This window comes from Leucopleurus acutus (assembly GCF_964270905.1).
Source record: "Leucopleurus acutus genome assembly, chromosome: X".
In the NCBI taxonomy this organism is placed as follows: Eukaryota; Metazoa; Chordata; class Mammalia; order Artiodactyla; family Delphinidae; genus Leucopleurus; species Leucopleurus acutus.
In genome coordinates this window covers 43,993,895-44,021,288 of record NC_139148.1, presented here as the reverse complement: position 1 = coordinate 44,021,288, position 27,394 = coordinate 43,993,895, and the positions used below count along the sequence as shown (strand labels likewise).

The 27,394-nt window shown below is 38.1% G+C and overlaps 2 protein-coding genes across 2 annotated transcripts in view; one reads left to right on the top strand and one right to left on the bottom strand.

Annotated features, from left to right (window-relative positions):
- Nucleotides 1–27,394, top strand: part of SHROOM4 (shroom family member 4) — a gene marked incomplete at its 3' end in the record, with an annotated part of 215,754 nt that overhangs the window by 55,294 nt on the left and 133,066 nt on the right. The window lies entirely within an intron of this gene.
- Nucleotides 21,932–23,569, bottom strand: LOC309978146 (spermine synthase-like). Its single transcript, XM_082864503.1, has one exon. The coding sequence runs from the start codon at nt 23,536–23,538 to the stop codon at nt 22,441–22,443; it is 1,098 nt and encodes a 365-aa protein (XP_082720629.1). The 5' UTR covers nt 23,539–23,569; the 3' UTR covers nt 21,932–22,440.

The following is a 27,394-nucleotide window of genomic DNA, read 5'->3' as shown; positions in this document are numbered from 1 at the left end:
TATATTGCTAGATCCCTGTTGTCTAGAACAGTGCTTGACGCTCAATATGTTGGATGGATGAATGGATGAATGGATGATTTGCCTCCAGGCCTGTAGCTCTTTTCCAGACCTGGCTACTACTTGAAAGCAAGTTTTTTTTTCAGAGACCTCTAAGAGACCAACACTGAGGCTCCTCACTTTTTGCCAGCTAAGGATCTCATTAGCAATTATGTAAAAACAAATGATGTTACTTGGTGATGAGATGTGTAACATTGCTTTAGGATGTCCTCTTCATTGTCTTTGGGTAGAATAGCTACCAGTTATTGAGTGTTTACAGTATGTTAGGTAGAGAGATAAGTGTTTTTCATGCATTAACATGTTAAATCCTCATAATGGCCTTATGAAAGAGACAATTAGGTCCATTTTATGGATGAGGAAATGGAGGCCTGGGGAGTTTAAATAGATTGCACCACAAGGCTGTACTCCTAGTATGAAGAAGAGCCAGTAACCAACCCCAGTTTCCCCCAACTATTAATCCTATACTTGCTCTAATACAGTACATTGCCTCTTTTTCTGTGTTACTAATCATTCATTGATTCAGGGAATATTTATTAAGTCCTAAGCTCTGTTGTATGCCAGACACTTAGACTTTCTGAAGGGAAGGGGAATCTTCTGAAGGGAAAGGGAATCATGAGTTAGAGCCATATGAATACAGCCTTTCCTTTCAAGAATGTTCTTTCAAAAATCCTAAATCTATTTAATGCTAGTTAAAGGGGCTTTAAAGGGTCACATAAGGAGTCCCAGCAATACAATTTGCCCCTCTTGGGCTTGGAGACTCAGAAGGAGGTGGAAAGAGATTGGATTAAACCCAGGGCTGAACCAACCATTCCTTGATACTTCTGTTAAAGTTCTTGTCCCTTTTGTTGTTGTTGTTCTTTTGTTCCTTCAACAAACATTTATAGGATGTCAACTATGTAGCAGGCCTGGTTCTAGGCTGGTGCTGTCCAATATAAATATAATGAGAGCTATGTATATGCCATTGTAAGTGTCAAGTAGTCACATTAAAAAAGTAAAAAGAAATAGGCGAGGGAATTCCCTGGTGGTCCAGTGGTTAGTACTCGGTGCTTTCACTGCCAGGGCCCGGGTTCTATCCCTGGTCGGGGAACTGAGATCCCACAAGCTGCACAGTGTGGCCAAAAAAAAAAAAAGAGGCAACATAAATTTTAATAATGTATAGACCTAGAGATTATCACACTAAGTGAAGTAAAACAGAGAAAGACAAATATCATATGATATCACTTATATGTAGAATCTAAAAAAAATGATGCAAAGGAACTTATTTAACAAAACAGAAACAGACTCACAGACATAGAAAACAAATTTAGGGTTACCAAAGGGTAAAGGGGAGGAGGGATAAATTAGGAGTTTGGGATTAACAGATACACACTACTATATATAACATAGATAAATGACAAGGACCTACTGTATAGCACAGGGAACTATAGTCAATATCTTGTAATAACCTATAATGGAAAATCTGAAAAAGAATATATACTTTTTTACTGAATCACTTTGCTGTACACCTGAAATATTGTAAATCAACTATACTTCAATTAAAAAATTGGAAGAAATTTTAATCTATATTTAACCTAATATATCCAAAATGTTTACATTTCAACATGTAATCAATATAAAATGTTATTAATGAGACATTTTACATTCTTGTTTTCATATTAAGTCTTTGAAGTCTGGTGTGTATAATAAACTTACAAACACATCTCAGTTTAGACTAGTCACATTTAAGTGCTCAGTACTCACATGTGGCTAGTGGGTAGGTAGTGGACAGGACAGCTCAGTGCTAGGCCTTGTTCTCAGGAACACTGGAATATATTAGATACCTTTCTGTGAGGTGATGAAGAAAGGCACATTAGTGGGAATGAGCCTGATAATAATTTGTTCAGCAGAAAGCCGTTCTTTCAATTATGACCCACATGGGCTGCACATCGTGAGGTTAGAACCCCATGTAACATTAACAGTCCTTTAAGCTCCTTCAGAGTCTCCTCCACTGCTTTTGGGAGAGCACCTCTCTTAAAGCATGACATCATTTTGATTCTGCAAATATTCTCCAAGTCAGGGAGGTCATAGACCTCTGGAGAGTGGCCATGAACTGAGGCAGGAAGTGATTTAAGGTGGGAACATCAGAGTCATCAAAGAAGAGGGGCCCCTGGTATTCAAGTCCTTCAGGTGATCCAGGAGAAGTACCAACAAAGAACTACCTACTAGCCTGGGAATTCTCTCTCTTTTCTATCCTCTACCCTTCCCCATACTCAATCTCTTTTCCCTGGACAGTCCATCTCTCAGGGGCTCCCTGTCTCACCTCTGTGCTCTGGAGGATATGTAATAGTATGTGTGAGCGTGTGCAGTCATGTGTGTTGCTGTCTGTGGGACTGTGTCTGTGCTGTCATAACTCAGCTGTGTAAGGGATGGATAGGTGAATTTACAGCCCCAAAAGTATATCTAGGAATAATCAAATAAAAGAAATCTTCCTAGTTTGTGTCCTCTCAGAAGGTGACACAAATTAGTGTAGCCTGAATTTAGGCCCTGAGCTCACCTGACAATTTCTAGCGACAGACTCTCCCTGTCATTGCAGGGGCTGTCTGGCACAAAGGAGGATTCAAAACTGGAATCGGTTTTTCTCCTTTGGAAGACAATATTTTAGATCTATTTTCTCACATAAAGGGCTTTCAGAGTTATCTTAAGTTTTAGGCAATCTTCCTTGATTGTTGACTTAGCAATGTGTTTCAAAAGAGAGCCCTTAGAGAAGGCAGGTTTCTTTTTTTAACCTTTCGGGGTAGAAAGGAAAGAAGGGATGAGAGAGTAGTACTTTTCAGGGAGCCCTTCCCAGCAGGCCTTAAGCCACATCAGGGGTTCCCTCATACTGCTTGTAAAGGCAATCTGGATAATGGGGTTAATCATCTGAAAAGCAAGACAGGTGGCCATCTTCCTGCTCTGAAACAGACACAATCATAGATTGTCTGTTGTCTGCTTTCCCCAGGGAGAAGATGTGGCTCTAAGCCAGTGCATCAAAAGAGAAGAAAAAAGGCACATTCCTTAGGATTAAGGTGTGGGTGAGACTTACCCTGTCTGCTCTATCAGAATAGGAGGTGCTTACAGACCACATTTCCCGGAGGGCTTAATCTGCTATTGAAGAACCATGTGCAGCCAGGAGTGACTAAACCTGGCTTAAAGCTAGAGGGAGATCAGGAAAAGGAATCCTTGTAAATATTGGGAACAAAAAGCATGGAATAAAATGTTTATCCTCTGTTTAGTCAAGATTTATCGAACACCTGATTAGAACATCCTATGTTATCTTCCCAGATGTAGGAATCGTAGAGACGAAAGGGGGAGGTAACTTTCACTTACAGAAATGTGCCAGGCACTTTACATATGCTTAAGGCCATCCTGTGGGGTAGATGGCATCTTACCTACTTTATCGATGAGGGGACTAATAATATCTATAGGACTTTTGTGACTTAGAGCTAGTGAGGGGGAATTCAAACTTGGATATGCCTTATTCCAAAGCCCATTCTTCCCACCGCCCTATGCTGCTGTCTTAAGTCTTACTGTTTAGCTAAGGAGACATGACATCTATTCTCAAGAAACAATCAGAGGAACGAAAGTTCTATGTTAACAATAATTAAACACTAATAATGTAAAGTAGAGACAGCATGTATTTGACATGATCAGGAACAGTTCTAAGGTCAGAGCAAACTTTGTATTCCCCTGATGGTGTTGGTTAGTTTCATGTTGGGTAGTAGGAAAATTGGACAAAGAGCTGTCAACAATACAGTCCAATGTTACTAAAGAAAATGACTATGATCACCCTCCCCCAAACCATCTCAAAAGCAAAACCTGGACCAAAATTTAACAGTGAACCCCAGCTCTGCTTGGTATGCAGAATATCATTAGCTCCTTAGCTAACATTATTTTGCCATAGTGATAGAGAAACACCCTTTTGGCAAGGCTAGGTCTGAGTTATACCAGTGGGTGAGGAAATACTAGTTCTTTATTGTTCTCCTAGGAGACATAGCTAAGGATTCAATGCCTGATATTTCTTGAAGATAAAAGTTCCAATATTGTTTTGTCCCACTGTCACATCACCCTAGAAGCAACAATTTCACAGTTAATCAAAGCAGTGGTACCACATGGGTCCATCTATATTCTGAACTATGTTTAGCACAGACTCCATGATTTCAATTAGAATGATAGAATTCTCTCATTGCCTCATAAGTCTAACAAAACCAATTGTCTTATTATAAATGAATAAAGATGGGTTCAATTAACAGTGCTTCTAAAAATACATTCTTCTATATGTATGTCTTTATGAAACCTTGGGTGAAGATAACGAAGACAAGTCTTAAAATTTCATCTGCTTTTTATTGAGCAAGAAAGACATATGGAGTGATATATTAAATGATGTCTTTTAATGGCTTGACAAGTCTTAATGACCAACCTCTTCTAGTAACCCATTTCAGAACAATCTTAACCAAGCTGTGGTTGGAGAGCTTTTATTAAATGCCCAGCACTGTACTACTACTCTCTACCATTTTCCAACCTGATCATTTGCTTGAGGGTGATGAAGGATGATGATGAACATTATAAGGTTTCTTTCCTTATAGTCCTTAAAATCAACTGAGGTAAATGCAGTTAGAAATAATTCAGAGACTTGACTGCTTCAGAAGAGATATAGCTATAGAAATAGGACCTCTTGGAACCATTTTAAAAAGAAAGCTACTGACAAATTCAGAAGTTCATCCCTTTAGGAAGGGCCTGTAATAACAGCAATAAGGATTCCTGACTGAAGCCCTTTGGACACTTTCCTCTGGAAAAGCATGGGCCTTTAGTAGCTGATGTTGGCCAGGTGGGCTGGCACATATGGCACTCCTTTCTGGTCTCTCAGTATTAGAGTCTCATTGCCTAGATTCTAGCAAAGACCTCCATAATAATCCTTCCCTTCCTGGAAGTGTTGCCTGGAGGAGGCCAAAATAATGAGGTGGCTTCCCACTTTTGTTTGTGGCTTATGACCAGCTCCAAGTCCCCAAGAAGTGTCTCTGTTGTCCAAGACCAGTTCATTGTGGCTTTGACAATCCTCAAGAGATAGATGATGGAGGTCTTCTAACAACCAGATTTCTAGTGGCAAGGTCACAGCCCAGTCTGGGGTCAGCAGTGGAAGCCAGTTCAGGGTATCAGCAATTGGTAAGCTTGCTGAAACTCTAGTTTTATTTTTTTAAATTAATTTTTATTTTATACTGGTGTATAGTTGATTTACAATGTTGTTTTAGTTTCAGGTGTACAGCAAAGTGGTTCACTTATACATATACTCATTCTTTTTCAGATTCTTTTCCCATATAGTTTATTACAGAATATTGAGTAGAGTTCCCTGTGCTATACAGTAGATCCTTGTTGATTATCTATTTTATATATAGTAGCGTGTATATGTTAATCCCAAAAGTCTAGTTTTAGAGAGAATCTCCCCATAGCAAGAATATCAAGAAGTTGATTCACCACTTCCTCACACATCCTATGCCCTAAACAATCCATACCTGACAAACTATATTCTTCAAGTACACCAAGATCTTTCCCACTGCTTTGTCTTTGCACATGTTGTACCCTTTCTAGAATATCCCCATCTCCTTTTTACAGAACTATTCTAGCATTGTTCATACTGGGAAGTAAATCATCTCTGAGGAGATCTCTCTGTTACATTGTGATCTTTTCAAAGGTGGGAATTGTATCTTATTATCTCTGTTATCTCCATTAGCCAGAACAGAGACTGGCATACAGCATGCTGAACCAGGTAAATGCTGATTAAGTAACTGAATTATTTATCCAGATGTGGCTGGGGTTGCATATTTCTGAATTCCATTATCAGTAGGCTTTATTTAGTATCATACCCTGTGTATGTGTATTTCAGGGACCTCTTGTTTAATGGAATGATTAAACTTTTTGAGCTTTTTTGTTTGTTTCTTTGAGCAAAAGGTACATTTGTAGCCTTCAAGTGAATTGGTCCAATTCCCAGATTCCAATGGAACACCACTGGCTCCCTCTTGTGAGGCAGTCTCAGAATTTCTCCTATAATTAATTTCTTAGGAGGTCTGTGGACAAGTACATCTTAGTAGAATTGTTCTGGGTCTGAATGCTTTGGCTTCTAAGTGTTGTGAACCAATCAGTTACTTCTTAGAAAACATTAAGACCTTCACTTGACAAGGGTAAAGAAGCCATTCTAGGAATCTTGACCAGCTCAAAAATCTGAGCACCCTGGAGTTAAAAGGCTTCCTGAAGGTCATCTTTATAACCTAATCTCACAAAGCAACTCGTACCAGTTTTGAGTTGCTCCCCCTTCTAGAGGTTTCTCTGTCTTTTAGAAGATTATTCCTTTTAAGGGACTAAAATCTGCCTCCAACTGGTCCATACAAAATGATCTCTACCTTCTTAATAACTAACTGCCTTTTGGGTAGCTAATGACAGTGTTGGATTCCTCATATTTTTTAAATTCAGTTTTTTCAATATTTTTGAGCACCTTCCTAGTGCCAGGCACCCTGGTCTAATCTTCTCCAGGTCCCTCAACTGTTTCCCATGTATCAGGTTCCTCTGAACCACTTCTATAGATAATTTCCACCTTGTCACTGGCTCCAAAGTTTGGAACTTGTTACATGATATTCTTGTTAAATGATTCCCATTATTCCAGCCAGTCCAGATCTTTAAGTTCCCATCATATGTGAGACCTGCCATGTTCTAGGTGAGTCTGCTCTTTTAGTTAATCAGTATAAGTACCCAGTTATGGGACTTTGAAATAGTAACTCTCCTGAAACAGTATGGTATAGTTGAATTGGAGGACACCAGATCTGTTTTCAATTTATTTAACCTCTTTGGGACTCTTTGAGTGCTAATTATCCTTCCTTCATAGGGTCATTGTCAGGATTCACGAGATACTATCTATAAAACATTAAGCACTGTGCCTGAGCACTTAGTGGGTACACAATAGAAGTTAATGTCCCTCTCTTCCTGCCAGTTGGTCCTGCCTACCACTGCCCTCTACTGAGGAGAGTCAGTAACTGCTTTGAACTTGCATTTCTGGTTTGAGCCAAGTAGCTCTGTTCCATTCACTCTCTTTTCAGCCCTTTAAAGAATGGCAGCCGCATGGCACAGGGATATTGGCTTGGTGCTTTGTGACAGCCTGGAGGGGTGGGATAGGGAGGGTGGGAGGGAGGGAGACGCAAGAGGGAAGAGATATGGGAACATATGTATATGTATAACTGATTCACTTTGTTATAAAGCAGAAACTAACACACCATTGTAAAGCAATTATACCCCAATAAAGATGTTAAAAAAAAAAAAAAGAAAAGCACTAAAAAAAAAAAAAAAGAATGGCAGTCTTATATGAGATATAACATAAAGTGGTAGACTGGACTCAATTTTGAGAAAGTAGTTCTTGTAAAAATATTGCAGTAGATATCTTTGCCAATTTCTGACACAGCACAACTGAATTAGAGTTCTATATTGCATGGATAGCTATTGGTGAGACTTTTTTTTTTAAGTATTATAAGATCCCAAGGTGCTAATCATTGATGTTTGGAATGTCATCCAATTTCTGTTGTTCATTGTCATGTAAACAGTAAAATCACAGCCTGAATATGAATTTCATTCACAGGTCTTCTGGATAATATGATTCCTGTGTTCTTTCTGAGAAGGAACATTTATATGAATTGGTATTTTAATTCCTCTGACAGGATGATGTAGGTTTGCATAAGAGCAATAAAAATACAGGGACCCAAGTGGTTCTTAGTGCCACACTAGTGAAAGGTCACATTGTTAGAATTACCTTCTATGAGAGGATTTTGGGGTGTGGAGGGAAATCCCTAAGCCTGGCAATCAGACATTATAGTAGAGTGAACAGAGGGTAGTCTTGGTGTCAGATCTGAGTTTGAATCCCACCTCAGCCATTCACTAGCTGTATGATCTAGGACAGGTCCTTTGACCTCACCTTACCTCAGCTCTATCTTGTATAAAATGGGGAACAATTATACCAAGTATTTATTGTGAGTATTATAAATGAGGTTAACAATTCTCTACCACTTAGCACAGTGCTTGGCATATGGTAGGCAAGCAATAAATCATTGCTCTTAGGATCGATTCCAGTTAATAGCAGTTAAGCCCCTTGGAGCTGCAGTATCATTTCCCTATTGGAGAGTGAAAAGAGTAATATCATGTACATGATTTGGGGATTCAATTCCTGGGTTCACGTAGAAACTAAGCCACCCTGAGTCCTTCAGATTTTGCTAGAAGTTTATAATCATTCACCTGAAGGGCAATGGGAATACACTGGGTTGTTTAATAGCCCTTGGCGGCATGTGGGCAAAAACAGTGAGAAGAACCCTGGGGAGTAATGTATTGCTTGTTCTCTTGCCCACAATTCTTTAAATGCAAGTACTTGGATTTATCAACCCAAGCAGGAGTCAAATGCTGCTGCCATTTTGGGGTTCTATAAACGTATATTCATGAATCTGGTGAGCCAGTCACCAAAGCTCCCTTTAGGGAGGAGGGAGGTTACTGGAATCTTTGTTTCCTGTTGAGGAATCTTGCCCTAGAGACAAAAAGAAAATCCCTAAAATATTCTGCTCACAAGAAAAGAGCAATCTGGCTGAGGTGGGTTACTTAGTAAAGGATAAACTTCGCCACCAACCAGCTTTATAAATTAAAAATAGGCCCAAAAATTAATCTATAGTGACAGAAAGATGATCCCTGTGGAGGGGGCCAGGGAAGGGCGGGTGGCAGTTCAAAGGGCAGAAAGAAACTTTTGGTGTTAATGAGCTTTGACATATATTCACCGTCTTGATTATGGTGATGGTACATACATATGTCAAAGCTCATCAAATAATAAACTTTAAACATGTGCAATTTAATGTATTTCAACTGTACCTTAATAAAGCTCTTACTTAAACCCAGTGCCTATAACACCTGGCATGTAGTAAGTGCTTGCTAAGTATGTTCTTGAATTAAGATAAATAATTGTGACAGACCAACTTCTGGAATGGTTGTGTGAGAAGCTTAGCAGACACCCTCACTAGTGAAATAACCATTAAACTGGTAAAATTTTTATCAGAAACAACTGTTTAAAGTGTCAGGAAATTGGTTTAAGGGCATGCAACAAATTGAGAAGCATTTATTTAAGAACATTTATGGAATCTTGGTAAGAACAATTGTCATACGTGACATTTGATCCAGGACTTGCTCCTACTTCTCCTCCTAGCTTTATATTGCGGAAACTTTATTCTAGGTGGGCACAGCCAAAAGGCAAACAAACAAACAAAAAGTACAGGGGCTGTCTTCTTCACTAACTCCTGGTTATAGGGTATAGTTTCACTCCAGGATGGGCAGGCTGCTAGTGACTCTAATTCTACCCTCCAGTTTTATGTTGTGGAAGATTTATTCTGGGCGAAAATGGCCAAGAAGATGGAGGGCTCTCATCCCCGGCCCAGCTCCCACCCTTAAGATGAAGTCTGTTTCCTAGGCAGGTACAGCAAACTATGAGAGGCAGTTGGAGAAGACTGCCAACTCCTATTTTCTCCCTCCCAGGTCCAGGGCAAGGACCCAGATGTTGTACTTGTCAGACAAGGACTTCAAGGGCTCATAGGGCAGAGGTGTCACTCCAGAAAAAGACAGGCTGCCATATCACACTTTTCTCACCTAGCTCCAGCATAGTTGCACAGCCTATGGAGGCTGACTTTCTTTAGAACAGAGCATGAAGGAACTCATACCTAAAGGTGTTGTTGAAAACCATAGAGATCATAGTAGTGAAAATTAGAAAAGCAATTATATATTAGTAGCAGACAGAATAGAGCAGACCAGCCAGACATTTTGCAGAGAGACCTAGGGAAAGAAACCATCAAAATGGGCCCTGCTAAGATCAAACTTATCCCTAGTTTGGGCTGTACACATGCTGTACGTAAGAGCAACCCATGCAGGGGCAACCAGAAATGTTATTTGTGAACTGCTGAATTCTGTTTGAATGCAGGGTAGAATCAAAACCTCCCTGAACTATGAAGGCATTCCACAAGCCATACAAAATACTTTGGCAAAGGGTACAAGCTTTACTGGATCTGGGTGCCTAAGAAAAACCTTTGACCACTTGATCACAGGCTAAAACTAACTATGCTGAACCAGAGGTGACTCCCAGAAAGCCAGGTTTAAAAATAAAACAAAGGGGAAAATGAGCATGATGTCAGAGGTTGCACACTGCAGAGAAAATAGACTTCAGCGAGAATTAGTCCAGGCAAGTGATTAAACAAATAGAGAAAAACAAAACAAAATAGAAACAGAAATAAGACCCAAGAAGGGGAGGTAAGCGGAATCCAAGGTTACTACAATGTATTATTTATTTATTTTTTAACTTTTTATTTTATATCGGAGTATAGCCAATTAACAATGTTGTGATAGTTTCAGGTGCACAACAAAGGGACTCAGCCATACATATACATGTATCCGTTCTCCCCCAAACTTCCCTCCCATCCAGGCTGCCACATAACATTGAGCACAGTTCCCTGTGCTGTACAGTAGGCCCTTGTTGGTTATCCATTTTAAATATAGTGGTGTGTACCTGTCATTCCAAAACTCCCTGATTATCCCTTTCCTCCATCCTGCACCCCTGGTAACCATAAGTTCGTTCTCTAAGCCTGTGAGTCTGTTTCTGTTTTGTAAGTTCATTTGTATCATTTCTTTTTAGATTCCACATATAAGGGATATCATACGATATTTCTTTTTCTCTGTCTGACTTACTTCACTCAGTATGACAGTCTCTAGGTCCATCCATGTTGCTTCAAATGGCATTATTTCATTTTTTTAATGGCTGAGTAATATTCCATTGTATATATATACCACATCTTCTTTATCCATTCCTCTGTTGATGGACATTTAGGTTGCTTCCATGTCTTGGGTATTGTAAACAGTGCTGCAACGAACATTGGGGTGCATGTATCCTTTCAGACCATGGTTTTCTCCAGATATATGCCTAGCAGTGGGATTGCAGGGTCATATGGTAGCTCTAATTTTAACTCTATTATTTAAAATATCTAGTTTGCAATAAAAATTATGAGCCTTCCCACCCCCCCCCAAAAAAAATAACCCAGGAAAGTGTAACCATGGAAAGGAAATAAGTCAGGTAATAGAAATTACTTTTGATGGAGCCCAGATGTTATATTTGTCAGATAAGTACTTCAAAGTTGCTATTATAAATATATTCAAAGAAGTAAGGGAAAACATGTTTTATGATCTAAAGGATATATAATGGTGATGACTAATCAAATAAAGAATATCAATGAAAAGATAGAACACATTTAAGAAAAGAACCACATGGAAATTCTGGATAGTAAAAGTACAATAACCTAAATGAAAAAATCATAAAAGAGGATCAACAATATATTTTACATGGCAGAAGAGAATTAGTGAACTGGAAAGCAGATCAATAGAAAGTATACATTCTGAAGAAAATAAAAAGAATCAAAAACTTGAACAGACACATGTAGAATACAAGCACAACAACAAATGTGTAATGGGAGTGCCAGAGGAGAGGAGAGAAGGGGCAGAAAAATTATTCATAGAAAGGATGGCTTAAAAGTTTCCAAATATGATGAAAGACATTTATCTAAACATCCAAGAAGCTCATGAACTCCAAGTAGGATAAACTAAACAGATCCACACCTAGAGATATTATAGTCAAGATGTTGAAATTCAAAGCCAAAGAGGAAAATCTTGCAAGTAGCAAGTGAAAAAAGACCCATCACAGAAAGGAACCCCAGTAAGTTTGACAATTGACTTCTCATCAGAAACAATGGCTATCATGGGATGGGGGGATGACATTTTCAGCATGAAAAAAATCAACCAATAATGCTATATCTGGGAAAACTAACTTTAAATTTGTAGATTAAATAAAGATGTTCCCAGAAAACTAAATATGAGGAGAATTTGTTGCTAGCAGACCTGCCTTACGAGAAAAAGTAAAAGAAACCCTTCAGGCTGAAAAAAAAACCAATAATGGACAGTAATTTGAATCCATACAGAAAAAAAAAGTGCTTATAAAGTAATTATGAAGTAACTATAAAAGACAGTATAATTACATATTTCTTCTCCATATTTCCTTAGTTTATTTAAAAGACAATAGCATACTGAAACAGCAGTGAGCACACTTAGCACCAAGATTTTAGATTTTAGTACCATTCTCCAATAAAAGGAACCAGGGATCTTTGGAAGAATGGCTGATTCTAGGACTGGGCTAAAAAATATACAAGATGAGCCTGAAGAATCTTGTAGTGCCAGAAAGTAAGGAAGTGCTCAAAACAAAACAAGAACCCCCCCCCCCACACACACACACAGTGAAGGGGGTATGTGAAAGGGACACTGAAGTCAACTGAAAGAGGTCCTAATGGCCAAAGCTGAAACAACTTGAGCAGAAGAAACCCCAATAAATTAGTAATGGACTATATCTCAAGGTATAAAATAAATATCCATGAGTCTATATGGGTATAAATAAATGATTGAATAAATATATAAATGGGGAGAATAGACAACTCTTTCATGCAGAAGAATCCCAAATAATTTATGTTGATACTCTTCTCTCAGGTACATGGAATATAACTCTCCACTCTTTAAGTCAGGCCTGTGTATAGTGACTTCCTTGAAAGAGTACAGTATGGAAAAGGAGAAAAGAGTAATATATAGTGAAGAAAGCTGACAAACACTACCTCAGCCAGGTGATAAAGATTAACATCAACAGTATTAAGTCATGTTGATAGTATGTCCCTTGATATGATGTGATGAAAAGGGCATTGCACTTTTGTGATCTTCCCCTCAAAAACCCATAGCCCCAGTCTAATCGTGAGAAAAACATCAGACAAATACCGATGGAGGAACATTTTATAAAATACCTAACCAGTACTCCTCAAAAATGTCAAGGTTGTCAGAAACAAGGAGAGTATGAAAAACTGTCAGAGGAAAGAAGAGCCTAAAGAGATGTACCAACTAAATGTAATGTTGTATCCTGGATGGCATCCTGGAACAGAAAAAGGACATTAGGTAAAAACTAATGAAATGTTGAATAGTATGGACTTTAGTTACTAATAATGTACCAATATTGGTTAACTGGTTATTACAAATGTACCATATTAATGTCATACATTAATAATAGGGGACTTTGTGTGTGGGGTGTATGGGAAATCTCTGTACTATCTTTGTAATTTGTATATCTAAAACTATTCTAAAATAAAAGTTTATTTTAAAAGCAATAGCACTAACATCATACTTAATGATGATAAGCTTTCTCATTAAGATCAGAAACAAGGAAAAGATGTTCCCTTTCACCACTCCTTTTCAACATTGTACTGGAAGTACTATATAATGCAGTAAAATAATGAAAGGTATACAGTTTGGGATGGAATAAAGAAAACTGCTTGTAGGTGACATGACGGTATATATCAAAAATCTGAAAGAATGGACACAAAAAACTTGGAATGAATAAGCAGTTACAGCAAGGTTGCAGGATACAAGGTTAATATAGAAAAGTAAATCACTTTCCTATATATCAGCAATGAACAAGTGAAACTTGAAATTAAAAACATAGCACCGTTTACATTAGCAGCCCCCCAAATGAAATACTTAGGTATAAATCAAACAAAATATGTACAAGAACTATATGAGGAAAACTACAAAAAGTCTGATGGTATTAAAAAAGAACTAAATAAATGGATAGATAGTCCATGTTCATGGATAGAAAGACTCAATATTGTCGAGTCATTTCTTCTCAAATTGATATATAGATTCAATGCAATCCCAATCAAAATCCCTCCAAATTATTTAGTGGATATCAACGAACTAATTCTAAAGTTTGTTTGGAGAGGCAGTAGACCCAGAATAACCAACACAGTATTGAAGTAGAACAAAGTTGGAGGACTGACACTACTTGACATTAAGATTTAAAAAAAAAAAATTTATTTATTTATTTGTTCGTTTTATTTTTGGCTGTGTTGGGTCTTTGTTCTGTGCGCGGGCTTTCTCTAGTTGCAGTGAGTGGTGCACGGGCTTCTCATTGTCGTGGCTTCTCTTGTTGCAGAGCACGGGCTCTAGAGCGCAGGCTCAGTAGTCATGGCACACGGGCTTAGTTGCTCCGCGGCATGTGGGAATCTTCCTGGGCCAGGAATCGAACCCGTGTCACCTGCGTTGGCAGGCAGATTCCCACCCACTGCGCCACCAGGGAAGCCCGACATTAAGATTTACTATAAAGCTACAGTAATCAAGAAAGTGTGGTATTTGCAAAAGAATAGAAAAATAGATCAATGGAGCAGAATGGAGAGCCCAGAAATAGGCCCACATAAATATAGCTCACTGATTCTTTTTTTTTTTTTTTTTACAAAAACATCTTTATTGGAGTACAATTGCTTTACAATGGTTTGTTAGTTTCTGCTTTATAACAAAGTGAATCAACTATACATACACATATACCCCCATATCTCCTCCCTCTTGAGCCTCCCTCCCACCCTCCCTATCCCACCCCTCTAGGTGGTCACAAAGCACCGAACTGATCTCCCTGTGCTATGCGGCTGCTTCCCACTAGCTATCTATTTTACATTTGGTAGTGTATATATGTCCATGCCACTCTCTCACTTTGTCCCAGCTTACCCTTCCCCCTCCCCGTATCCTCAAGTCCATTCTCTAGTAGGTCTGTGTCTTTATTCCCGTCTTGCCGCTAGGTTCTTTTTTTTTTTAGGTTCCATATATATGTGTTAGCATACGGTATTTGTTTTTCTCTTTCTGACTTACTTCACTCTGTATGACAGACTCTGGGTCCCTCCACCTCACTACAAATGTGCCATATCTTCTTTATCCATTCATCTGTTGATGGACACTTAGGTTGCTTCCATGTCCTGCCTATTGTAAATAGAGCTGCAATGAACATTTTGGTACATGACTCTTTTTGAATTATGGTTTTCTCAGGGTATATGCCCAGTAGTGGGATTTCTGGGTCGTATGGTAGTTCTATTTTTAGTTTTTTAAGGAACCTCCATAGTGTTCTCCATAGTGGCTGTATCAATTTACATTCCCACCAACAGTGCAAGAGGGTTCCCTTTTCTCCAAACTCTCTCCAGTATTTATTGTTTCTAGATGTTTTGATGATGGCCATTCTGACCGGTGTGAGATGATATCTCATTGTAGTTTTGATTTACATTTCTCTAATGATTAATGATGTTGAGTATTCTTTTATGTGTTTGTTGGCAATCTGTATATCTTCTTTGGAGAAATGTCTATTTAGGTCTTCTGCCCATTTTTGGATTGGGTTTTTTGGGTTTTATTGATATTGTAGCTCACTGTTTCTTGACAAAGGAGCAAAGGCAATACAATGGAGCAAAGATAGTCCTTTCAACAAATGGTGTTGGAACAACTGCACATCCACATGCAAAAAAAAAAAGAAAATCAAGACAAAGACTTTATACCCTTCACAAAAATTAACTCAAAATGGATCATAGACTTAATGTGGAATGTAAAAGTATAAAAGTCCTAGAAGATAATATAGAAGAAAACCTAAATGACTTTGGGTAAGGTGATGAATGTTTAGATAAAACACCAAAGGCATGATCCATCAAAAAAATAATTTATAAGCTGGGCTTCATTCAAAATTAAAAACTTCTGCTATGCAAAAGACATTGTCAAGAGAATGAGAAGACAAGGCCACCAGACTGGGAGAAAATATTCGCAAAAGCATCTTCTTTATCCATTAATCTATCAATGGACACTTACAATATCTTGGCTATTGTAAATAATGCTGCAGTGAACATGGGGTGGGGTGCACATATCTTTTTGAATTAGTGTCTCCAATTTCTTTGAATAAATACCCACAAGTGGAACGGCTGGATCATATGATAGTTTTATTTTTAATATTTTGAGGAACCTCCATACTGTTTTTCATAGTGGCCAAACAATTTTACATTCATACCAACAGTGCACAAGGGTTCCCTTTTCTCCACATCTCCTCCAGCACTTCTTTTTTCTCTCCTTTTTGATAATAGCCATTTTGACAGGTGTGAGGTAATATCTCATTGTGGTTTTGATTTGCATGTTGATTTGATTGGTTATGTTAAGCATCTTTCATGTGCCTGTTGGCCATATGTCATCCTTGGAAAAATGTCTATTCAGATCCCCTGCTCATTTTTTAATCACCTTTTTTTTATTGGGTTGTGTGAGTTCTTTATATATTTTGAATATTAACCCCTTATGGGATATTTCATTTATAAATATCTGCTCCCATTCAGTACACTGCCTATTTGTTTTGTTGGTGGTTTCCTTCACTGTGCAAAAGCTTTTTAGTTTGATATAGGTCCATTTGTTTATTTTTGCTTTGTTGCCTTTGCCTGAAGAGACAGATCCAAAAAAAAATATTTCTGAGACTGATAACAAAGAGCATAAGTGTATGATTTCTTCTACAACTTTTGTGGTTTCAGGTCTTAAATTTAAGTCTTTAATCCATTTTCAGTTTATTTTTGTAAAAAAGTGCCCAATTTTCATTCTTTTGCTTATAGCTGTCCAGTTTTCACAACATCATTTATCAAAGAGACTTTTTCCCATTGTATGTTCTTGCTTCCTTTGTCATAACTTAATTGACCATTTAAGTGTGGGTTCATTTCTGAGCTCTATTCAGTTCCAGTGATCTATCTCTTTGTTTTTGTGCCAGTACCATACTGTTTTGATTACTGTAGCTCTGTAATATAGTTTGAAACCTGTTTGGTTCTTTCTTAAGATTGTTTTGGCTATTAGGGGTCTTTTGTGTTTATGTACAAAGTTTAGAATTACTTGTTCTAGGTCTGTGAGAAATGCCATTGGTATTTTGATAGGGAATGCATTGAGTCTGTAGATTGCCTTGGGTAGTATGGTCATTTGAACAATACTAATTCTTCCAATCCACGAGCATGGTATATCTTTCCATGTATTTGTGTCATCTTAAATCTCTTTCCTCAGTGCCTTGTCATTTTCTGAATATAGGTTTTTACCTCCTTAGTTGGATTTACTCCTAGATATTTTATTCTTCTGGATGCAATTATGAATGGGATTGTTTTCTTAATTTCTATTTCTGCTAGTTTATGTTGGTGTATAGAAAAGCAGCAGAGTCCTGGGTATTAACTTTGTATCCTGCAACTTTACCCAATTCATTAATGAGTTCTAGTCGTTTTTTGGTGGTATCTTTACAATTTTCTATATATAGTATTATGTCATCTGCAAACAGTGATGATTTTACTTCTTCCTTTCCAATTTGGATCCTTTTTATTACTTTTTCTTGTCTGATTGCTATGGCTATAACTTCCAATACGATATTGAATAAAAGCAGCAAGGGTGGGCATCCTTATCTTGTTCCTGATCTTAGAGGAAATGCTTTCACCTTTTCACCATCGAGTATGATGTTAGCTGTTGGCTTGTCATATATGACCTTTATTATGTTGAGGTATGTTTCTTCTATAGCTACTTTCTTGAGAGTTTTTTTATCATAAATGGATTTGGATTTTGTCAAAAGAATTTTCTGCATTTACTGAGATGATCATATGATTTTTACTCTTCAATTTCTTAATGTGGTTTTTCATATTGATTGATTTGAAGATATTCCAGAAATGGACAAGCTGAATATTCATTCATGCATTCATATCCATTTAATGTTAATTCTAAAATAATATTGAATTGCACGTACCCTGTCTAGGCAAAATAATCTTCTTTTTTTTTTTTTTTTTTTTAATCATCTTACATTTTATTTTTTCTTCTGTCAATTTTGGTTTTTAGAGGAATTTATCCATTTCATATAATTGTCAAAGTTATTAATGTAAAGTTGTTCATAATATCCTCTTATTACCTTTTTAATGTCTGCAATAATATTGCCTTTTGCATTATTAATATTGATAATTTGTGTTCTCTCTTTTTCTTCATTAGTCGTACAAGGAGCTTTTCAATTGTATTAATATTTTCAAAGAACCAAATTTTGTTGATTTTCTTTAAGTTTACTTCCTCCTTTATTTATTTTGGTTCTTACCTTTAATATTTTCTTCTTATATTTCTGGTTGATTAGATTTGTTGTAAATTTTTCTAACTGATTGAGATGGAAGCATTAGAACATTGGTTTTCAGGTTTTCCTATTTTCTATTGTATGTATTTAGTGCTATAAATTTCTATCTAAGCTGTGTTTAGCTGCATTCCCTAAGTTTTGATATGCCATGTTTCCATCATTTAACTTGGAATACTTTTTAAAACTTATTATGATTTCTTTCTTGACCCACAGATTTTTATAAGTATTTTAATTTAAAGACAACTGAGGGAATTCCCTGGCGGTCCAGTGGTTAGGACTCAGCACTCTCACTGCCAGGGCCTGTGTTCAACCCCTGGTCAGGGAACTAAGATCCTGCAAGAAGCGTGGCGGGGACAGAAAAAAAAATACAATTGTGGACGTTTTTTGTTACCTCTTTATTACTGATTTCATTAACTTTGGGAAAATGCATTCTGAATTATTTCAATCCTTTGAAATTTATTGACTTTTAATGGTCCAAATTACAGTACATTTGATAAATATTCCATGTGCATTTGAAGAGAATCTGAATTCTCTCATTGTTGGGTACAGAGTTCTATATATGTTAATTAGGTCAAATTTGTTAATTGCACTATCCCCACTAAGATTTTTCATCTGTTTTTTTTTTTTTTCTCTTGGCTATAGGTCTATCCAAGTCACCCACCCAGATTGTGGATTTGTGTATTTATATTTTTCTTTTGGTTAATTTGTGCTTTATAATTACCAATACCATAAAACTATGTTATATATATATAGATTTAAGATTGTGATACTGTGCTGGTGGGTTTCTATTTATCATTTAAAATGTCCCTGTTTGGAAACTAGATTAGTGATCGTTTGTGACTGGGATTGGGCATTGGAGGTAGTGCGGTAATAGATAATGGGTCAGAGTTTATTTTTAAGGTGATGAAAATGTTCTAAAATTGATTATGGGCATCATTGTATGTATCTGTGAATATAGTAAAAACATTGAATTATATACTTTAAATGGAGAGTTGTATGATATGTAAATTATATCTCAATACAGCTGTTTAAAAAATCAATAGTAAAAGTTGTACTACTATAGTGAAATATTATTAGCATTCTCTTTAAAATCAGTAATGAGGCAAAACTGTCACTATCATTGCTTTTGTTACCAATTAAATCAAGCAATACAAAAACAATAAATGTAAAGGATTTTTAAAATAAATAAATAATAAAATGTCCCTGTTTATCTCCAGTAATACTTTTTACCTAAAAGTGGGATTTCTCTGGCATTATTTATTTTGTTAGTGTATACATTGTATATCTTTTATCATTCTTTCAATCTTTGTCTTATATTTGAGATGCATCTCTTTAAAGCATCACATAGCTTGTTCTTCCCCCAGTGTGACAATCTTAGTGTTTTTCTTGGTAAATTTAGTCCAGCTACATTAATTTATGTACCAATATAATAAAGTTTATATCTCTCATCTTACTTTTTTTTTCTACTTGATCTATTTGTTTTACACTTGCTTTTTATCCTTCCCTGCTTTCTTGTGAACACAACAAACTTTTTTTATTATTCCATTTCCTGACATAAACTTGTTAAAAATGCATTTTTTAGCCATTACCATAGATATTACAACATGCAAACTTAACATGATACTCACACATAAATTACTAATATCTCCCTGAAAAAATGTTAAAATTGCAAAGCACATTAATTCCAACTTTACCTCTTCCTGCCTTTTCAATTATTTTTAATTTTATAAATATTCTACAAATATTTTTTTTTTTTGAAACCTAACTGCACTTTATTTTCTTTTTTTTTTTTTAACATCTTTATTGGAGCATAATTGCTTTACAATGGTATGTCAGTCTCAGCTTCACAACAAAATGAATCAGTTATATATATACATATATTCCCATATCTCTTCCCGCTTGCGTCTCCCTCCCTCCCACCCTCCCTATCCCACCCCTCCAGGCGATCACAAAGCACCAAGCTGATCTCCCTGTGCTATGCGGCTGCTTCCAACTAGCTATCTACCTTACGTTTGGTAGTGTATATATGTCCATGCCTCTTTATCGCTTTGTCACCGTTTACCCTTCCCCCTCCCCATAGCCTCAAGTCCATTCTCTAGTAAGTCTGTGTCTTTATTCCTGTTTCACCCCTAGGTTTTTCATGACATTTTTTTTTTAAATTCCATATATATGTGTTAGCATACGGTATTTGTCTCTCTCTTTCTGACTTACTTCACTCTGTATGACAGACTCTAGGTCTATCCACCTCATTACAAATAGCTCAATTTCGTCTCTTTTTATGGCTGAGTAATATTCCATTGTATATATGTGCCACATCTTCTTTATCCATTCATCCGATGATGGACACTTAGGTTGTTTCCATCTCTGGGCTATTGTAAATAGAGCTGCAATGAACATTTTGGTACATGACTCTTTTTGAATTATGGTTTTCTCAGGGTATATGCCCAGTAGTGGGATTGCTGGGTCATATGGTAGTTCTATTTGTAGCTTTTTAAGGAACCTCCATACTGTTCTCCACAGTGGCTGTATCAATTTACATTCCCACCAACAGTGTAAGAGGGTTCCCTTTTCTCCACACCCTCTCCAGCATTTATTGTTTCTAGATTTTTTGATGATGGCCATTCTGACTGGTGTGAGATGATATCTCATTGTAGTTTTGATTTGCATTTCTCTCATGATTAGTGATGTTGAGCATTCTTTCATGTGTTTGTTGGCACTCTGTATATCTTCTTTGGAGAAATGTCTATTTAGGTCTTCTGCCCATTTTTGGATTGGGTTGTTTGTTTTTTTGTTATTAAGCTGCATGAGCTGCTTATAAATTTTGGAGATCAATCCTTTGTCAGTTGCTTCATTTGCAAATATTTTCTCCCATTCTGAGGGTTGTCTTTTGGTCTTCTTTATGGTTTCCTTTGCTGCGCAAAAGCTTTTAAGTTTCATTAGGTCCCATTTGTTTACTCTTCTTTTTATTTCCATTTCTCTAGGAGGTGGGTCAAAAAGGACCTTGCTGTGATTTATGTCATAGAGTGTTCTTAGGCAAAATAATCTTGAAAAAGAAGAACAAAGTTGGAGGACTCAGACCTCTTAAATTCAAACTTAGTACAAAGCTACAGTAATCAAGACAATGTGGTACTGGCATAAGGAAAGACATATATAGATAAATGGAATAGAATTGAGTGTCCAGCAATAAAATCATACATCTATGGTCAATTACCATATGATCCAGCAATTCTACTCTTAGATATCTACCCAAAAGAAATGGAAACATATGTCTACACAAAAACTTGTACATGAATATTCTTAGCAGCATCATTCCTCATAGTCAAAATGCAGAAATGCCCAAATGTCCATTAATGGTGACTAGATAAACGAACTGTTATACATCATATAATGGCATACTATTTGGCAATAGAGATAATTGAAGCACTGATACATGCCACAATATGGATGGAACCACAAAAACATGCTAAGTGAAAGAAACCAGGCACAAAAGACCATACATTTTATCATTCCATTTATAAGAAAGGGTTATCTATAGAGACACAAAGTGATTAGTGGTTGCCTAGGACTGTGGGTAGGAACATGGACTGACTGAATATGAGCTCAGTTTCTTTCTTGGGGGTATGAACATGTTCTAAAATTAGATGTGGTGATGGCTGCATAACTCTATAAATGTGCTAAAAACCTTTGAAATATACTTAAAATGGGTGGATTTTATGGTATGATAATTTTATGGTATACAAATTGTATCTCAACAAAGCTATTCATTAAAAATTATAAATAATTGTTCCCCTAAATGCTGCACATTGTCGGAAGACTTCAGCTGTACTTTCTCATTATATCTTTTTTTTTCTCATTTGTAATTTTAATCGAAGCATTGCTATTCATTTTTTAAAGTCTTTCCTTATAAGCACCAAATTTTAATACCTATGTCAATTTGGGGGGAAAAGAAACTCCCGTCAAGAGCTTCCCTCCAGAAGAAAACAATGATGTTCATTCCTCCAAACAATCAAATTCGAAGTCTACCAAAACAGAAACAAAAGAAGCCCACACAGAAAAACAAAAACAAAAATCACATTCTAGAGGTTCAGTGCATTTAGCAGCCTTCACTGTGCTGTCTAATCATCCTTCAAAAAAATAACACCCTATTTCATCAAAATATACATTTTCCATTTGATTTTTAAATTAAAAAATAATTAAAAAAAGGAAACTTGAAGGAATTCACAATTAATTGCCTGACTCCTTTCGATGTCATGTACAGCATATGAAGGTCAGGAAGGCTATTTGCAGCACACATGATTAGGGGAAATTGATTTTCAAGGTTTAGCTTTCTTCCAAACAGTGTAAAATACACACAATTCCAAGTATGAAGGGACACAGATGATCTCCTTCGAGAATTCCACAGGACAATACAGGTGCCCCAGCTGTTCTTCATAGAGTGACAGGGCTTCAGTCAAATTGACACAGTTCCCCTGTGTAAAATATTTCCCATCCTGTTTCAATACTTTCATTGAGAGGTCAAGAATCAGTCTGAGAAACTCCCATGTGGAATCTTCTTCCGGAGATGTGGAGATTGGAACAGCTGTCAAATCATTAATCACATAATCAAACTCTCTCCCTTCTTTGACGTACCTCTTCAGTACTGGAATACAATCTTCTATTAGAACCTGATAGCAGTCTCCTTTAAGATTGTCTAGGACATCACCACATGTTTTTCGCATGTATTTCTTACATCCGTCAGTCACCATTTGGTCAATCTCTACCATAGTGACCATCTTTGGTTTCAGTTTGACTATTTCACATAATATGCCCCCATCTCCGCCTCCTAGAATCAGTACATCTTTGCCAGTGTAATCTTCTTTGCCACTGCCCATGATGGCCCGGGTATACGCCAGATCACTTTCCGCCAAATTAGCATCCCCACTGAGGATGAGAATATTTCCAAATTGTTTTGAGTGTAAAATTTTAATGTTCTGGTAAGGTGAGTCTTCATCATACACCCCTTCATCTATGTCGTACTCAACCAGGCGGCCATCTGCAGTGGGCCAGTATCTGTCAATGGCCCCTCCTCGAACTATGGGTGGTAATCGCTTCACCCGCTCAGTACTGTCCTGACTCAATTCTTTCATTCTTTCTTCTACTTTGTTCAAAAGACTGTCAACTTCTTTGCCTTGCGCATCACGGTCGTAACTCTGAAGGTCCAGCAACACCAATCCATGCGGGTAAATTCTCAAATTGGCAAAGCTGCCGTTTTTGTTTACGTAGGTCGCTAAATAGCCATGGTCCTGCCAGGTGTGCATCGACTCCATCATCCCCTGCTCCTGGAAGATGGACTGGAGGCCTTTCAGAATGGTCTCACCATCAGCTTTGGTGCCGAGCATGAAGTCAAGGGTGCTGTGCTGTGCTGCTGCCATAGTGAGGCGAGGCCCTGGGCCATGCCTGGGGGAGGCGGCCAGGGAGACTGGGGGGCCGCGCGGCGTGTCAGGCTGCGGCCGGTGGGGAGTGCGCTGCGCCAGGGAGGCTCTCTCATTATATCTTAAGGGAAATGATAGAAAGGGAGTGAGATGGAAAATAAAATAAAACCTGTTCCACTAGTCTTTTTTTATATTGCAGTATAGTTGATTTACAATGTTGTGTTAGTTTCAGGTGTACAGCAAAGTGATTCAGATATATGTGTGTGTGTGTGTGTGTGTGTGTGTGTGTGTGTGTGTGTGTGTATAAATTCTATGTATGTGTATATACTTTTTCAGATTCTTTTCCCTTATAGGTTATTAAAAAATACTGAGTATAGTTCTCAGTGCTATACAGTAGGTCCTTGTTAGTTATGTATTTTCCACTAGTCTTTTTTATACAATTGGAATTTCAAGAATAAAGTTGTCCATGAGTAGGAATCTACTGTTCTCAGACTGGGAGAGATATACACATGACCTGGCTTCTCATCTAGGCTCCATTTCAGAATTGTACAGTTATATATAGAGGGAAGCCTGGGAGGTTTTTGTAAGATCCTCCAGTTCTTGGGGAGCATGGGCTTCTGAGGAGTGCATTGTTGGCTGCCTTTACCTGTAAAGTGCTTTTGGTTCATTTTAGTGCTTTAATTTCCATAGTTAACAGGAAGAGCCCACACCTTGCAGGCTGTGCTGGTGCTATACAGCTGCTGATGACCAGAGCAAAATCAATCTGAGTGCTGATTGCAGAGGAGCCAAGGGCTGCAACTAGCCTGCATGTCAGGGGCCATGTCCCTTAGGTAGGCTTTTGCCTGACTTCTATACACTTGCCCTAGCTGAAACCCCACTGCCACCCCTCCACAGCCACATTCTCTGGCCTTCTCTGAACATTGCTATGAGCCCCCACACTGGATTTCCTTCCCTCCTCTGGACTTTTCCAGAAACATCTTTTCTGCATTGCTGCAAATTTTCATTTTCTCTCACCCTCTGCTATTACTTAACTCAAGGACAGAGGAAATATTTGCAGTCCAGAAACACACATAATAAAAAAAGAAGAAAAAGAAAAAAAGAGAAGAAGCCCCAAACCCATCCCAAATCTTTAAGAAAACAATCCCATAGGGTTTGGTTTTGAATTGCCATGCAATGTGGGGAACGTGAAACATGTGTTCATCAGGGCCCTTTCTGCTTGGAGCCTACCTGACTTCTCTCCTCCCTCACCAGACTGCTGGGCTAGGCTAGGCTCAGGGGAGCTACAAAGCCACCAGCTTAGAAGATGGAGACAAATGGCAAGTCCCCAAGGGACAAAACAAGACTTGTTACTAATTTTGAGGCCAAAGCAACACACGCAGTGTTTAAGGGCTGTGGGGGTAGATACTGCAAAGCCTGGAATCCAAGCTTTGAAGTTAGACTGAGGCTGACTTGCAATGACTGTTCTGGAGGCAGCATTTTATGAGCTGGGCCTCCATTTGTTTCACGACCCTGACTCTCACCTTGACTGTTACCACACGTTCCCAACTTGGTCTCCCTGCAGCTAGTCAGTGCCTCTTCCGAACTGTCTGCCCACATGGCTGCCTCAGTGCTCTTTCTAAAACAGAGGTGTGATCTCTACTCCCTCTCTTCTAGTATTTTTTATCTCCTCAGAGAGAAAACCACATTCCTTAACATGATAGATGAGACCCTTTATAAACTGGCCTCAACTGCTCTAGCCTCGTGTTTCATCACCTGTACTTACTCTCAAGTAACCCCACAAAACTATTTACCATTTTCCCGAATGTGCGTTTTTCTTTCCTTCATCGGCCCCTTTGCATCTGCTATTCCTTCAGCCAGGAATGAATACCGTTTTCCTCTTTTTCTCCATTAGACGATGTCTCACTCATCATTTAAGACCAAGTGCTCACTGGGAGTGGTTTTCAGCTTTTTTCTTGTTGCCAGAGCTCACTGAATATACCTGAGGAAGGCAGAGTGGTGCAATGGAAAGAACCCAGAATATGCAGTCAGCCAGACTGTGTGATGACAGGTAAATGACTTAATTTCTCTCTGAGCTTCAGTTTCCTCACCTGTAAAATCAGAATGTGAATCCCAACAGTACAAAGTAGTTGATGTTTATAAGTGCCAAGAACAGTACCTAGTACATGGTAGGTACTTGGGCAATGTTACACGTTATAAAAGAGGTAGAAAAATTATTCCTTCATTCTCAGTTGGGACTCTATGGAGGCATTTCCCTCCATGCAAACTAGTGGGTGGTGTTCTCTGGGACCTGCTTTACCTAGTTCTCTTCTTGAGGTTTGCCTGCCTTTGGCCACCCTCATATCTAAAGGGTGTTTTGCAAGTATCCTGCCCGCTTGGGAGCAGCCATCAGCTGCCTTCCCATTCATGTCCCTTAGAAATCTAAATGGGCAGGTATGAGAGGGGAGGGTAACATTTTAGTGCCTCTTTCTTCTCTTCCTCATGCCCTGCTCTTGTCCTCAAGCCTCAAAGAGATTGTCAAGCAGTCACTCCACGTTGGCCTCGTTCTTTCCTGCAACCTGCTCCCTAGGCTTTTTTCCGCAATTGGGATTTCAGAAATGAAATTGTCCATGAATAGGAATCTACTGTTCTCCGGTTGAGATGGACATACACGAGCTCATTTCTCATCTGGACTCTATTTCAGAAATGTACACAAGATGTCAAAAATATACCACTTGGAACCAGAGCAATATTTATTTTTTAAAAAATTAGAGGGAAAAAAGTTGCCTTGCTTCAGTTCCTACTGGAATGTACAATAACTATGTGCTGATGCTGCACTTTGAAGGCATTGATTTAGTTATCCTCAGGGTCACTGGATGAGTGGTGCATGGATACACACACACACACACACACACACACACACACACACACACATTCAGAGTGCTTTGTTGTGAACTGGGAATTTCAGGCATTACAATGCCAGAGTAAGGCTCTATTGGATCCAGCTATTCATTAACAATGCTTTATTAAGTGTTCCCTTGTGTGCCAAGCCTTGTGCTAGGCAGGGAGAAAAAAGAAGCCAGGGAACCAGAAGTCACAGATGGAGAAATCAGAACACAACAGGAGAGAATAAAGAAAGCACTAAGGCAATAATACAAACTAAATATTAAAGGAGAAGGGGTTGAGGTTACTGAACTGGTGTCCCAGGGCAGATTTCCTGGAGGGGATGGTAAGACTTGAGCAGGGCCGTGGAGGATAGGGTTGGAGACTCTGAGTCATCCACAGTACTCTCTTAGCAATGTGCATTAGAATTAGTATTTGTTTGCAGGACGTGGGAGCAAGAATGATCAGGAATTATTCTGAAGGAGGCCGCCACATGGAAGGTTGAGAGAAACAGGAGACAGAGGCAGAAGAACAAAACAGAGACAAGAGGCAGAAGGCATCTTAGTCCTAGTGGTACCACCGACCCATTACGAGTGACCTTCTTTCCAAACCTCAGTTTCCCTATCTATACATTGGAACTAAATAATACCAGTCCTATCCACCTCCCAGGACCATTGTTAAGAAAACAAATGAGATAATTGTGTGACTATGCTTGGAAAATTAGAGAGGACGATCCATAACATAGGTTGGTATCATGAAGGTAGATGTTTATACTGCAACCACTCTCCTGCATCTGGGAATAGGATGACCTCAATATTTAAATGAATTTTTCTTGGCAGGCCTCTTACTTGCCATAATTATAGCCTGCCAGCCACTAGTTGAGTGTGTATACTTAAACAGGGCCTGTCACACAAGTGTACACGTGTATGTATTTGTGTATGTATGTGTTTGTATGTATAAGCTTGCAATGGGCTAGGATATTGGAGCCATGACAGCA

Excerpts from the sequence above, each read along its gene's own strand:
- LOC309978146 (XM_082864503.1), bottom strand. The coding sequence starts at position 23,538 with ATGGCAGCAGCACAGCACAGCACCCTTGACTTCATGCTCGGCACCAAA.